At 45.6% G+C, this 14,543-nt stretch overlaps 1 protein-coding gene and 1 non-coding gene across 2 annotated transcripts; both read right to left on the bottom strand.

Moving 5' to 3' along the window:
- Window positions 1-1,290: 1,290 nt before the first annotated feature.
- Window positions 1,291-6,305, bottom strand: LOC126526461 (ubiquitin-conjugating enzyme E2 D2-like). The gene is made up of 2 exons (XM_050174373.3): window positions 6,060-6,305; window positions 1,291-1,931 (listed from the first exon to the last, which is right to left on the bottom strand). Exons 1-2 carry the CDS (start codon window positions 6,276-6,278, stop codon window positions 1,683-1,685), a joined length of 468 nt encoding a protein of 155 aa, XP_050030330.1. The 5' UTR covers window positions 6,279-6,305; the 3' UTR covers window positions 1,291-1,682.
- Window positions 6,306-9,730: 3,425 nt separating this feature from the next.
- Window positions 9,731-9,803, bottom strand: TRNAR-CCU (transfer RNA arginine (anticodon CCU)). Its single transcript has one exon. It is a non-coding gene; the product is annotated as a tRNA-Arg (tRNA).
- Between the last annotated feature and the right edge of the window lie 4,740 nt (window positions 9,804-14,543).

The following is a 14,543-nucleotide window of genomic DNA, read 5'->3' as shown; positions in this document are numbered from 1 at the left end:
GCGGACTTCAAGCAAGGAGGTCGGCGCTCGACATAATTGTGGCTTTGTAGCCGGGACCAATTGTTTCAGTGAGAATTTTTGCGACAGTGAAAGCTGAAATAATTACGACATTCTTTTTAGGGTTTTCACTATGAATGACGTGAAATCGTGGGAAGGTTTCTTTGTGTGGACCAAAAAACTGCAGTGTTTCTTCAGTGCGTCCTCTATAGGTCAGGCAGACCGGGGAAGGATGATAAATTCATAAATAGTTGCCTAATTTCGGCGACTATACCAGCCCACTCACCACAGAGCCCAACATGGGGACGGTACAAGACCCGAAGTAAATGCAGACGGCGCTCTATATAGGTACGATAACTTATATAACAGACCCAAGGTTGGATAAACTACACCAGGTTAACCCTTGCTGCCTGGAAAATTGGAAGTAAAACGAAGTGAAGACAGGAAAGATGAAAAGTGAGAGAGAGAGAGAGAGAGAGAGAGAGAGAGAGAGAGAGAGAGAGAGAGGAGAGAGAGAGAGAGAGAGAGAGAGAGAGAGAGAGAGAGAGAGAGAGAGAGAGAGAGAGAGAGAGAGAGAGAGAGAGAGAGAGAGAGAGAGAGAGAGAGAGAGAGGAGCTACCGAGTTTCCCCGGTTCGGTCAGGCAGGAGGTGTCATCTACGTGAAGCCGAGGCCAGAGGGGCGTCCGCCGAGGGGCCATAAATGGGCAAAATACCGGCATAGACTCAACCCCGCACACATCCCCCTTTCCCCGGACACCGCTAAGTCACACATGGTTAAGCTGGTTAAGGGCGGGAGCATCGGACCTTCATGTGCTCGGTTCCAGGGTGTCGCCACACGCCAAACGCTTGCTGACTCAGACGCCTTTGCGGGGATAAACATCCCTGTTCTGGCATGTAAAACTCAGGAAATTGTTTGAGATAAATCACACGTCATCATATGCTAAATGTGGGCCGATCCCTAAAGTAGTAAAATATAAAGAACGTAAAGATATCCCGAAGATTCTGTAACTAAAGAAAAATTAGAGCCCGATGGTCCTCCTACTCCTGTCACGCCAGGGGTGACGGATTCAGCGCGGTGTGCAGTGACAACGCTCTACATCACACTCAGCTCGCTGACGAGGTCTGACTTTTATCGACTTCAACGCCAGTTTGAATGGTGTTCCAACGTTTCTCTTTTAAATTTATTGAGGACGAAGCAAAATAAAGGAAGAAACAACCCCGGGTCAAGGGTGTGAGAAGCGGGCGGCGAGATTTTGGTAAGATTTGATGGTAAGATTTGAGTGATACGCCGAATGATTACGCACTCCACCACACATGGTTTTTTGAGCGCAGGAAAAGACATGCGCTACCGGAAACGCTGCAATTTGTGCGTCGGCAGTCGTTATTTGTCCATTCATTTCGCAGAAGGCAAGTGAGTACGTTTGGTTAGATCACTAATGAGCAAGCAACAAAATAATTATAGCAGCACAGGCTGCTCCATCGCTGCTGCGAGTGTGCAGGTGCCTTACACAAATTTTGCGTGTGAGCCTTAAAGAATTTCGAAACTCAAGAAAATAATTTCTGAAGGAGTCCACCGAAAGACTGCCTATAACGTAGCCGTGCGCCCAGCCTCCTTGAGTAGTGCGACGCTGGTTTGCATGCGCGGTGTGAGGGCGTCGGCAATGCCACCCTTGTTCGCCGTCGCATTACTCCATGGCGTATTCCGTGGTCCACTTCCGGGCAGTGGCGTTGTACTGAGCGCGGTTGTTCTTGTACATGGAGGCGACCTCCGGCATGAGCGGGTCGTCCGGGTTCGGCTCGCACATGAGCGCGCAGATGGACAGCAGCACCTTGGCGATCGACAAGGCAGGAGACCATTGGGACTTGAGAATGTCCAGGCAGATGATGCCATTGCCGTTGATGTTCGGGTGGTAGATTTTGGTAATGAACTTCACCTGCGAGGTTGTTGGCATCGGCCGAAGGAAACGTAAAGTGAGAGAGAGACCGAAAAACGAAGCACCACCCACTTCATGTTATGAAAGTGTATTGAACGAAAAGGACTTAAAAATGCGCGGTGCAAGATACAATTATAACACCTGCAGTTTTTGGTCGTCAGAGGTGGGACACCGTAGGTCCTGTAACTGTGGTTTGCATTGCGTTTTTAAATATTTTTGTTGTCGTTGTGGAGCTCGGGTAACGGTAGCTGAGGCAAACGGTATAGATATAGCAGATAACATACACATGCGAGTGGTCCCGAATTTGCTGAATTCACGTCGAACACGAGAGGAGGGTGTCAAACCACAACTTCCCTTTATTATTCCGGTTCTCGTTCCCGTTCAGCGAATCGGCGCTGATTCAGCAACGTAGCGGAAAATATAACCGTTCAAACCAGTTTGAACCGGTTCGTGTCCGTTTTCATAACCTACGTATAATTGTAGGACGGTGAAGCGGGCAAGTTGAAAGTGATCGGTGGTGAGCTGTGCGCAAATAGACAAGGACTAAGGAAATAGCAGATGGAAATATTTATATTCTCCCGTAGAACTGTCACGTTTAAGACTGTCATTACTTTTGTTAGAAGGTAGAAGCGGTGGCTCTGTTGTCTACACTGGCTTCTGGCGTTCACAGCGTTCCGTGTGGTGGGATGCGAACGTTCAATACGGACCCCTTTATAAATGTAATCCATCTTGCGAGTTTAATAGGCCGCCATGATGACTTTACCACATCAAGATCATCAGTGGCCTACACGTTCTACTTTAGATGAAAACTTCTGTTATGATAGATTTGTTGATTTGTTCACTGCGCAATGTTCCTGAGGGCGGATGCAGCGTGTTTTATCTGACTGAAGTCGTCTCACCAGACAGAAAATTGCTGAATGTAGATGATGAAGATGAGTATGTGTGAGATTTTATGGCGGAAGGGCCAATGATGGTCAAAGAGTGCCAAGGAATGGAGTGATGTAGTCGATGGTGCGGTCAATGAAAGAGGGTATTTGTGACAAGGCTGTATAGTAGCCTAAATGTATTCGCTCTAAATAACGTAAAATATGCTATACCTATATTAAAGGTATGACGATGATATATGAGGCGCGCTATGAGCATGGAAGGTATGAATGATGACATACTAAAAGATGAGCGCCAATAGCACTATACTGCCTAACTTCCACCCTTAAACGCTAGGGCTTGGAAGCACGTGCCATATTAAGTAGTACTGTCGCAGCAACAGCCTCTAGTGAGAAGTCGTGCTGCGATCTCCTCAGATGATGACCTTCAATGTGCTAACATCATGTCAAAAGCTTAAGGGTCTCTACCAAGGAACATTGCTGGATGAAGAGGACTGTAACGTCTATAGGCAAAAAGAAAGTACCTTCTACGTTGACGTTCTGTTTCCTAACATTCTATCGAAACATGGAGGACCGTCAGCCTCTCACCGCAACTACACATTGGAGGAGCACCACTAGTCAGCAAGAACTTGTTAGTACCATAGATATGCCCTGTCAGGAAAGTCGGCAGAATAGGACATCGGTTGGTCGAGTTTTTGTTACGGGTGTATGTAATGTATGTATATATATATATATGTGTGTGTGTGTGTCTTGCTGTCAGTAATGGATTAAGCTTTCCTGTATTCCTTAAAGCACCAGATATCTTTTTGTAGTCCAGACTTTCATTTACTTAATGCTCTGCTGTTCACAAGCTAATAATATGCCCTACGAATAAATTATTTGCAACCGAAACAGCGTGGCGATTTTAAGGCTGCACCTAGTTGAATATGATACTGCTGATTAAACTTCAGTTATGCGAAGTCAATATTCGGCGAATCGCCAGGCTATATATATATTTTAATGTTTGCGCATATGTATACGGTACGTTTCAAGAAAAAGGCAACCCTCTCCTTTTCGGCTCTCTAATCTCGGTGCCGTCTTTAAAGTTTTTCTGTTTTTCTGTCCAACAAAAGTTTTTCTGTCTAACAAGCTAATGAGGGCAAAGCTTTTAGAAGAGTTATGCTGTTTACGAACGACCACAATATTGCCAAATAGTATACGTACGAACAGGGACGCCAAGGAAACGAACTACTGTACAAGAACTACTGCATAACGCATTATTTCGTCTAATTTACGAAGGTTTTCTACTGTATTTTCATTTTCATAATGAAGCTGTTAGTGCTGAAGGTCGACGTGAGACGGCGTGGGATCGACATCACATGTACATGCTACATCACGTGTGTCAGTGCCACCAATTTCCTTTGAAATGCAATAATAAATGCTTACGATATAGAAGTTATATTGCGTATATATCATTCGAATAGACAGCACATATGAGTGGTTCATTTAATAAGCAATTCGTTATACAAGCTCCGCGTCCGAGGTCAGCTAGGAGTTAGTACGGCTGCGGCAGTGCGAGCTGGTACCGTGGCTCCGCGACACAGGTTGCTTGGCAGCCTCCAAGAGGCCGCGTGGTTAGGGCGTCGGCGATGAATCACCATTAAGACCAGCCAGCAAACAGACCCTTAAAGGGCTCCTCACTAGGTCAGGTCATTTTGAGCTGACATGCGTAGTGCATACAAAGGGCGCTCACGATCGTGTCTGCTAGGAATTACATCGATACGCGCTGCAGAAAGAGCTGTAATTTCAAACTAAACGGCGTTTGCCCTTCTCTTCGCGGGCACCACTCTACAAGACAGGGGGATGACTTACAACAGCAAGTCGTGTCACGTGTCCCTGTGACGTCGCTCACAGGGACACGTGACACTTCGAGAATTATTCCAGGCAACATTCGTTATTTGTGTAATCTGTTGCTGCAATAGACGAATTGAAGTTTGGAGACATAATAAAACATAAACGGAATGCCTGCGTGTTTTGTTTTACTTCGCATCGCAGCAAGGGAGATGTACTTCCGTTTCATCTGCTTGTTCCCACGTCATGCAGTCGTTTGCGCTGAGAGCGAAACTATGTCATTTTCTGCCGTGTTCCAGCGCGCGATCATGCTCTGTGATCCGCTTGTGTCTGCCTAAGTACACTTTTAGCACTGTCTTATACCGCTACTCAAGCGTTCTCGTGCACTGCACGCAAAATCGTGCACTGCGCTGAACGTGAGAGAGAGAGAAGTGGTTTTCTATGAAGAAGGGAAAGGTTAGCACTGCCTTCTGCAGCCCTTGAGGTAACATGGCTCGGCGCCAACGGCGAGGGGAGAGGGGGAGGAAAGAAGATAGGATAGGAGAGGCTGGAATTGTCGCCATGGCGGGGGCGATGCTGACCGGTAGGCCACAGCTCAGTGGGGCTGGCCTGGGTGGGATGCCTTGTCCGACAGATCAGTCATGGACAGCCAAGGGAGGACCGCATGGTTTGGCAGGGCTGGCGAGGGTGCGGTGTACCAATTGCCGAAGAGTCGCCACAGTCTCACCGAGATCCCCGTCGAGTCGAGGAGTTAGATGACGCTGAGCAGTGCCGGAAGCTAGTTGCGGTGGGAGGGGAAAAGTATGTCCTCCACTCTGGCAGCAGGAAGACTCAGGCGGCGGAACTCCTGAAGGAGACAAACCCAACGGCTCGCGCGCATGACCACCAGGGGAAGTGCGCTGCGCAGCGAAAGAAATACAGAAAAAAAAAAAGGAAGCCGGGACCCGTGCCGTATGCGTCACGTGATCCTCCTGCTCTGGTATGGGAAAATGCAGGGAAGGAATTCCGCTTGCGAAGGCTAGACGGGGAAAGCGAAATAGGTGTCCTTGTTGGCGGTGACGCTCGCTTCCTGAAATCATGGGTTTGTGCACTGAAATGTTTCTATCTCGGCCATTAATTAACCAATTAGAATTTTCTTTGCTTAGAAACGCTCCCAAGAGGGAACGTAACAACTTTCCAGCGCATAACCAAAATTTACTATGTGGCCTGGTGAGGGGACCTTTAAGTACTTGAGGCGAAGGGTGCAAAAAATCGCTTACAGAGCTTCGCTGCCTTGGATGTATCAGTGTCTGAGGTTAGCATATATCTGCAAAACGTTTTCTTTGTTCCTGTCGGCTATCTTTTTGCAAAGCGTAACGATTTTTGCAGGAATCATTGGACAGGAAAGAGCTAATGATTGCGACTGCCATGTTACCTGGGGCGGCTTGAACGGGTAGTCATTGGGGAAGAAGATGCTCAGCTTGAAGACTCCTCCCTCGAAAGGGGTCTTCTCGGGTCCCGAGATGGTGGCCTGCCAGTTGAACATGTCACCAGTGTCGTTGAGTCCCGCCGAGCAGTTGGACGGCGGGTCGCTCGTCATCTCGTCGAGCTCTTTCTTGATGCGCTGTAGGGTCACATTGGCTGCTGGAATCATCTCGCCGTGGCCCGCAGGTCTTACGCCACCATCGCCTGTGTAAGAAACACGATAATGCGTGCAGGTCCCACGGGATGTTGGAGTTTGAAGGACTTGAAACTTGTTTGAGTTAATCAGGTAGCAGGAGACGCGGATGACACGAACAGAACCTTGTCGCCTGTAGCTGTTAGGTGCCCTCGTGACGAGGACAGTGTATTACGCTTGTGCAGGGAAACGTATTGATCAAAGCTGTATTCGCACAGGGCAGTAGGGCACACAACTCAATATATGCAAGGCTTCATGCCCCCTTATGTCAAAGCCGGCCGTCCATTAACTAAGGGGCACTAGAAAAGAATGGGCACATACACGTTTCTAGATATACATTTGACAAGCGTAGATGCACGGCCTTGCGTAGTGCTTCTGTATGTCATTGTAACTGTATGTAACTCGACTGTCTTAGTCTTTAATACGCTTAAAAAAATCTTTACTATATATCCAGTTCCGAAGTTATCTATTCGGGAACATACACAGTGACCCAAAATATTATCGTCATCCTCATGATCTCTGCAATAAATAAATAAATAAATAAATAAATAAATAAATAAATAAATAAATAAATAAATAGAATGTTCATTATAGTGCCAAGGAAAAGATACGGAGACTTTGTTGTTGGAGTCAGCGAAACGTAGCTACATGACGAAATCTGCGACACAGAAATCTCACTATCTGGATTTATTGTAGTTCGGAATGGCCGCAAAGATGTAAGAAGAGGCGATCGTGTGGCACTGTTCCTGTGGTCTGACCTCACCTTTTCTGTGCTTGAAGGGCACGATGAGCTTGAGGCAGTTTCTTGTAAGGTTAATCTTCATAAGAAAACTCTTTTATTCGGTATTGTCGATCGCCCTCCAGGATCACCCCCTATAGACCTTCATACATTGAGCAATTTCATTATCGGACATAACGCTTTTTCAGCTAATTTGAAATTAATTTGCAACTTCGATGCTCCTGGTATAGACTGGCAAAGTCTATCTGTATCTGGTCACTATGTGTTATTGTACAAAGAGTTGATCGACCTTTCACATTCATTTGGTGTAAAGCAGATCATGGATTGCAGCACCCAAGGGGCAGCCGTTTTGGACCTTCTTTTGGTAAGTGCGTGTTTTCCTGATGACGGGTATGAATGCGAAATTGTTGACGGTTTGCCGGATCACAAAGCTGCACTAGTGTTCCTTTCCTTTAGCGTCCTTGCATCTAGTTGCATTTATGCTACTTTTTACTACTTCAATCGCGCTGATGTCTCAATTATTGAAGTGTTAATTTTATGTAATTCGAACAGTTCGAACAGCTTAGCTATTCCTGCGATGTGAATATATTAGTTTCGTTATCGCAAAATATTGTCCTTAGATGCATCCGAAGCTTTGTTCCTCTGAAAACTAAGAAACCCAAAGGTCCCTTGGATGACTAGAGAATTTCTACACATGTCCCATCGTATTTCCAGATTGAGACGCCTGAAGCGGGCGGGTGACATCCGTGCTACAGCCGTTTCATATTAGTAAGGATGAATATCGCGTTAAGTCAAAGGAAGCCAAACATGTTTATTATAATGCTACTTCAACTAATTTATAGCGCAGTAATCCTAGAAAATTCTGGAGCTCTAGCTCTAGTAAGCTCTAGTAAGCTCTAGCAATACTTTTATCGTTAACAATGCACCCTCTAGTGATCCTAAGCTAATCGCTACAGCATTTAACGAGCATTTTCAATCTCTTTTCACAATAGACAACCACTATATTCCTTCTTACAGCAGTGATGTGCAGCCACTTATCGAATGTGCCTTTGTCTCGGAGGAAGGTGTTTTTAGTATGATCCTGAACCTTGTTACGAAAAAGAGTTGCGGCCCAGATGAGATTCCTAATACTCTTCTTCATCGTTATTCACGCTTGTGTTGTCGCTGCCTAACGCTCATATACAAGAAATCACTATCAGCTAGTATAGTACCTTCGTCATGGAAAACAGCAGTAGTTATTCCGTTATATAAATCTGGCGACAGACTATTTAGAATTATAGGCCGATCTCTCTAACATCCTACTTGTGCAAAGTGTTGGAGCACACACTACACAGGCATATTTCAGACTACCTTGTTAATAACAACATTTTATCTAACTTTCAACATGGTTTTCGTCGTGGTTACAGTACTACCACTCAATTGGTAGAATTTAGTCATGACATTGTTAGTGCACTTGATTTAGGTTACCAAATTCATTCGATCTTTATTGACCTCTCCAAAGCTTTTGATACAGTTACTCACTCCAAGCTTTTATGCAAGCTTCACTCAATATTTAACAATCCTTCTCTTGTTCACTGGATTGCAAGTTTTCTCACCGGCCGTTCACAAAGCGTTTATTTTAGCAACACTAACTATTCTGCTGTTTGCGCACTGGAAAAGGTGTCCGATGATATATACCTGGCTCTTTATTTTACTCATAGCATGTCCTGGTCTCATAATATCAATTATATATGTACTAAAGAACTTAAAAAGGTAGGCTACTTATGGCGTACTCTGTGCGCCGCTCCTTTAAAAGTTATAGTAATCCCTCAGAAAACAGTTGTCTGCCCACTTTAGGAGTATGCCTGTGTGGCATGGAATCCACGTAAGAAATCAGACACCGTGAAGTTAGAAATGGTTCAGAAAAATCTATTGTCGATCCGATAGCAACTTTTCTCCATCTTCTAAACTTTCAGAGTTATATCTAACGACTCTCAGCATCCGTCACAACATAGAATCCCTAAAGCCTTCGCACTCATTAACTCACCAAGCACTTCTTCCTTTAGTACACACATACAATTTGATGAACGTTCCTCATCTAAGAGGTATCACCATCTTAATATTGTACTCTATCGGTCACCAGCTGATACGTTTAAATAGTTTTTTCCCTTTAACCATTGCATACTGGAACTCGTTGCCTGGTGCCATTCTTCTCTTCCGTTGGACGATTTCTTGCTTAAACCTGAATATCATTGATCTAATCTTTTTCTTTTTTCTCTCTCTCGTGCTGCTTACTTTGCACATTTTTGTACGATATACAACTGTATATTTCTCCACTCCTGCCATAGCGCTAAAAGGGTTACACTATTTAACTAAAACATAAATACTGGTGGATTCAAGAATATGCGAGACAAAATGTACAAAGAATACAAATGACGTAGACAAAACAACGTCAGATAGAGAAAACATAGGGAAATAGAAAATGAGGAGGTGGCAGTAAAAGGGAGTTATGATGCATAATGTATATATATATACATATATAAAATTAGAAGAAATGGGGTTAATACCGAGGGGCCTGATTTTTTATTAATCATATCATGACAAGCCAACAAGCAAATACGCCGAGGAAAACAAAGAAGAAATTACTTGTGCGTACCAATTGAATTAAAGAAATGATAAATTAATGCCAATGAAAGCGGGTGAAAAAACTTGCCGCCGGTGGGGAACGATCCCACGCCTTCGCATTAGGCGTGCGATGCTCTAACCAACTGAGCTACCGCGGCGCGGTTTCCCCATCCACTTTCTTGGGTATTCATGTGTTACTACTAGAAATAACCTTGGGAGTTTTAGCCAACGTCACCACTCACAAACCTTGGCGACGGATATGGAACATCCTTTCTGTTGCTGTCGTCACGAGTACGTGATGTTCCTAGGTGAAGGCAACCTCGACAGCCTACCTCGACAGCTCTGGCAAGCATGGCCAAACCTGTCATTTGAAACACCATCGCGGATTCGGAATGAAAGGTCTCACACGGATCTTAGCGGATCCTGTTTCTATTGTCTCCGGTAGTGTGCTCGAGCCAACCGTGACTATTATGTTTTTCGTTTGTTGTTCTTTGTTACAGCGTCCGATTTTGATACGCTGGACGATGACGACATTTTCTTCCTTCCATCCATTCAGGAGTTCCTCAGTGGTCAAATCCCTCAAATCATGCTCTGAAATTACTCCCGTAACAATGTCCTTAGTTCATAGTTCCGTGTGCAGTTACTGTTACAGCGCATCTCTATATGCAACAGGGCTTGTCAACTTATTGCACAGCAGTTTTTCCCGAAGTTGAAGTAATAGATGCCCATTGGCCACCTTAATAACTTTATAGCCACACCCACTGGTCCCTGTGAGATAGTTTGAAACAAGGAATGATGAAATCATCCTGGCTGTCTTGGTGGCTTTTCCGCTATCAATAACACAAAATTTGGGGAACGTCGCTTTGTTCTTAAGGAAAAACTGGAATGTTTCATTGGTGCATCCCCTTCTTGAGGGTCGATCAGTTGAGAAGGGGTTCTAGGTTCGCATGAAGTGTGTAGTTTATTCGGGGAGAATGCGTCACCTACCACCAATCCCAACAAGTGGTCACGGCAGGGCGCGTGGTTGAACAAGCCCTACCGTGCCAGCCGTACGTACATTATCGCTGTAACCTTGTATGCTATAGCTAAGGTTGCTTATACGACACCCACCAGGTTAACCCTCGCTACCCAGAGAAAGGGAACTGAAAGGCATTGAAGAGAAGACAGGAATGATTAAAAATGAGAGAGAAACACGAAGGTTGAATGAGCGCCTCATTGACGCACTACGGCGGTGGAAGTACGGTGTGTCGTTTCAATGATTCACTTGCAATCACATTAACGGCGACGCTTATCGGGAGATTGATTCTGCTGGATTGCCCCCCCGCCCCCTCTTTGAACTCACTCTATACACGGCTTTAACGTTAGCCTCATCACCTGATCAGCGCCTTGATCGCGTAGCCGGCCGCTGAGAAGGGCTCCCGGAGAATGGCCGAGGCCGCTCACGTGACCCGGCCGTCGACGTCGAGGCCACGACCGAGTGGACGCGTCGTCGCCGCCAGCTTCCTCGTCCTGTTGTTTTGTATGTTTTTTACACAATCGCACTTACCCACTACGGGGCTTTGCCCAATAAGCACGCTGTTTTAGGAGTTGATGATGACGATGATTTTTTATACGATGGCGCATTCCCACAACGGTGTATTGGACAAGAAGCAGACAGTAGAGGTGAAATGTAATTAGGAGGAAACAAACAAATACAAGCAAAAACGAATAGAAACAAGAGGAATCGTGGAGGATTAACTGAAGATTCATGAAAGAAAACTCGGAATTTGCATGAGAGATTTTCGAGACAGAAGAAGGATAATATCAAAGTAGCGCACTGGCCTTTTGTGTTGCACATGAAACTGCCAATTGTAACGCAAACGTCCCTATGGCTCAAATGCAGAGCCGAGGCGCATATTCAAAATATAATTAGGGACCGCAACACAAGTCCACTGTGGCAAAATAGAGTCTAGGGACGTCTTTTTCCTTGTAGCGAGAGTCGACGGAAATGCGAAAAGATTTAATCAATTGTCTGAGCTTCATGACAGAGATAACAGAGAGCGGACTGCGCCAGACCAGCTCTGTGTAAACACGCATTTAACTGCGGAAAGCGGCATCGCACTCAAATAAATGAAACCTCGTATTGCCATGACGAATAGCATTTGGAATACTAGGGAACTGCAGATGAGGGATGTCAGAATTCAATAATATTGCTTGTTTTCTGGAAAAAAAATATTGAATAAGATATGTGCTTTCGTATCTTGCTAAAAAGATATTAACACTAACTGGCAAAGCGGAAAGTACCGAGCTAACTAGGAAAGGTTCGGCAAGCGAGTCTGCCGTTTTATTTAAATATAATTCACAATTCACAGTTACAGGTTTAGTCTGGCGACACTTTATGTGTCCTTATAAAGGACCGCGCAAACAACTCCTTGGGAGTCTAGCTTTTCTTTAAAAGTACCCTGGAAGCCCCCCCCACGGTGGCCTCCGTTTGGTTGGTGTGTCTTCTGCGGACATTTACCATAGCGATACACGGACATCAGGGATCTCTGCAGGTGCGAAAGCTGCTGTTTTCAGCAGGCTTTTTTCCTCCTAAGTCGCTCGCTTTCGACATTTTGGAGCTTAGATGTAAAGAATGACATCTTACTGATAGTGTTGTGTAATGTTGGTCTATTGTTTAGCTCATCTGGGTCATGTTATGGGCCAGTAGCTTGTAATTGTGTAATACTTCGAGACGTGACAATGTTCTTTTTGTACAGCCATTAGCGAAATGTGTGGGTCACTTTTTACGCCTTTCTTAACTACAAGCACGATGGCTCACTGACATTTCCAGACTGACATCCGCACCGTGGACGTCTATATAACGACGATAGTCTGCTCCCGACTACTGTGAGTTGCACTTCGTTCCTCAGAGAGGCAGGTGGTGTGTCGAGTGACCTCCTTATAACTGGGATGACAGTTCAAACACATCAGTAAAAGCACCTATCCAACCATTACCTTGCGCACCTTGGTATTCGACTACAGGCTCATCCACTAGTTGACATTTTTCTGGCCGTCTCCATAACCTCATCGTTTTGAACATTAACGTTCACATTATTGTTCAACATTTTTCAGACTTACTGTCTCTTATTTCAATTTATTGCCCTCATGTTATAGGCATCACTTAGTCATGGCTACATAGCAATATTTTTGACTCCGACCTTACTCCGCCCTGTTTTATTGCCGGTTGCCTAGACAGGATCCACGGCACTGGCGGCGGCGTCGTACTGCGTATCCGTTCTGATCTTCGTTTTTCTGTTTTGCCCTCACCCCCGGAAACAGGAACCGTGTGTTGTAATGAAATGCAATGTTCAACGTACACGGCAGCCATACGGCGACTAATTTCTTTTTTGGGAAAACGCCTTCAGCTGTCAAAAACCTCACGACACCCAGCTGTTCGACTTTTGGAACGTCCAATGTCACGCAACCGTGTTCAACCCAGTGTATGAGAGGATTAAAGAACCTTTATCGTCACACTTGCCTGTCACTTTTCTAAATAAGAGATGCCTGTCTGCTACGCGCATGAGGTCTCGCAGATAATGAACCGCACAATTAATGCGCGGGGTGGGTCGGCTCACTTTAATTTGACTCACCTTCGTACATTACAAATGCGAAGATACAATAGAATATACAAATGCGAAGATACAGCTTGAGAAAGAGCAAGAACGTGTCACTGGGAACAAAGTTTACTGCACGTATACACAAAAGCTTGCAACAAAATATTTCAATATACGTATGAGTCTCCAACAAATCTACGTATCTAAGAAAAAGTCACTGTATATGAAGCGTCAAACAAGGCAACTAAACATGTTGCGCAATAACGCACAGATATTTACAGATCAGAGAATCCTAAGGCTCCTTCCCCCTTCCTCTCTCCGCTCCCCCTGGTGTATCGAGCGCGACGGAAGGCGGAACTTGTGTGCGCGTTCCTCCCTTGCGCACACAAGACTGAGCCACCATCGTCGGTTCACCCCATGCCCCCCCCCCTCCTCCCCCCCCCTATGCTTTCACTTGCACATACAGCGTGCGGACCCGCCGTGGTTGCTCAGTGGCTATGGTGTTAGGCTGCTGAGCACGAGGTCGCGGGATCGAATCCCGGCCACGGCGGCCGCATTTCGATGGGGGCGAAATGCGAAAACACCCGTGTACTTAGATTTAGGTGCACGTTAAAGAACCCCAGGTGGTCGAAATTTCCGGAGTCCCCCACTACGGCGTGCCTCATAATCAGAAAGTGGTTTTGGCACGCAAAACCCCATAATTTAATTTTTACAGCGTGCGGCGCGCGGTCACGATGTTATATACCCCTTTGACTTTATACGAAACAGGAGGGCGATGGCAGGAATGCGCCTGGAGTATCCATGTAATTGATATCGCAATAATATAATAACAGCATCCGGCAAATGAAGCGTCCCGCTGCCCATTACTTTCCGCAAAAGAAGTAACAAAACTAAACTTTCACCATGCGACAATTATCTGCGGCGCAACAATGTCATTTTTTGTGTGTGAGGCCGGGGCACCGAAATGAGAAAAAAAAAAGAACGAGAAGGAAACCATGTTGGCCAAAATCGAATGCCTTTTTTGGGCACCTAATGTGGCAACCGAAGAAATGTCGAACAAAATGTGAGACGTTTGGTCCACAGAGAACCATACGCATACTGCCAGGTATCCTACACCGGCGAGATAAGACTTTCCGGAGAGGTTGTGCTCAAGCGAACGCGTTGCAATCCGTCGAGTCCCCACAGCGATGGCGGCGAGCGACCATTGTTTCTTTTTTTCGTATCCTAGCCAGAAAGCGTCCAATACTCTGCCAGGCGAAAATCCATTCGGTAAGAGAAAAACCAACGCTCACCGAAGTGCGCCGTGCGGGGCAATACGAGGAA

The sequence above is a fragment of the Dermacentor andersoni genome, unplaced genomic scaffold (assembly GCF_023375885.2).
Source record: "Dermacentor andersoni unplaced genomic scaffold, qqDerAnde1_hic_scaffold ctg00000039.1, whole genome shotgun sequence".
Taxonomy (NCBI): domain Eukaryota; kingdom Metazoa; phylum Arthropoda; class Arachnida; order Ixodida; family Ixodidae; genus Dermacentor; species Dermacentor andersoni.
The sequence above is the reverse complement of the archived record's forward strand: the minus strand, read 5'-3'. Positions and strand labels throughout refer to the sequence as shown.

Excerpts from the sequence above, each read along its gene's own strand:
- LOC126526461 (XM_050174373.3), bottom strand. The coding sequence starts at position 6,278 with ATGATTCCAGCAGCCAATGTGACCCTACAGCGCATCAAGAAAGAGCTC. Across the intron at positions 1,932-6,059 it reads ACCCGTTCAAGCCGCCCCAG|GTGAAGTTCATTACCAAAAT; the intron begins GTAACATGGCAG and ends ACAACCTCGCAG.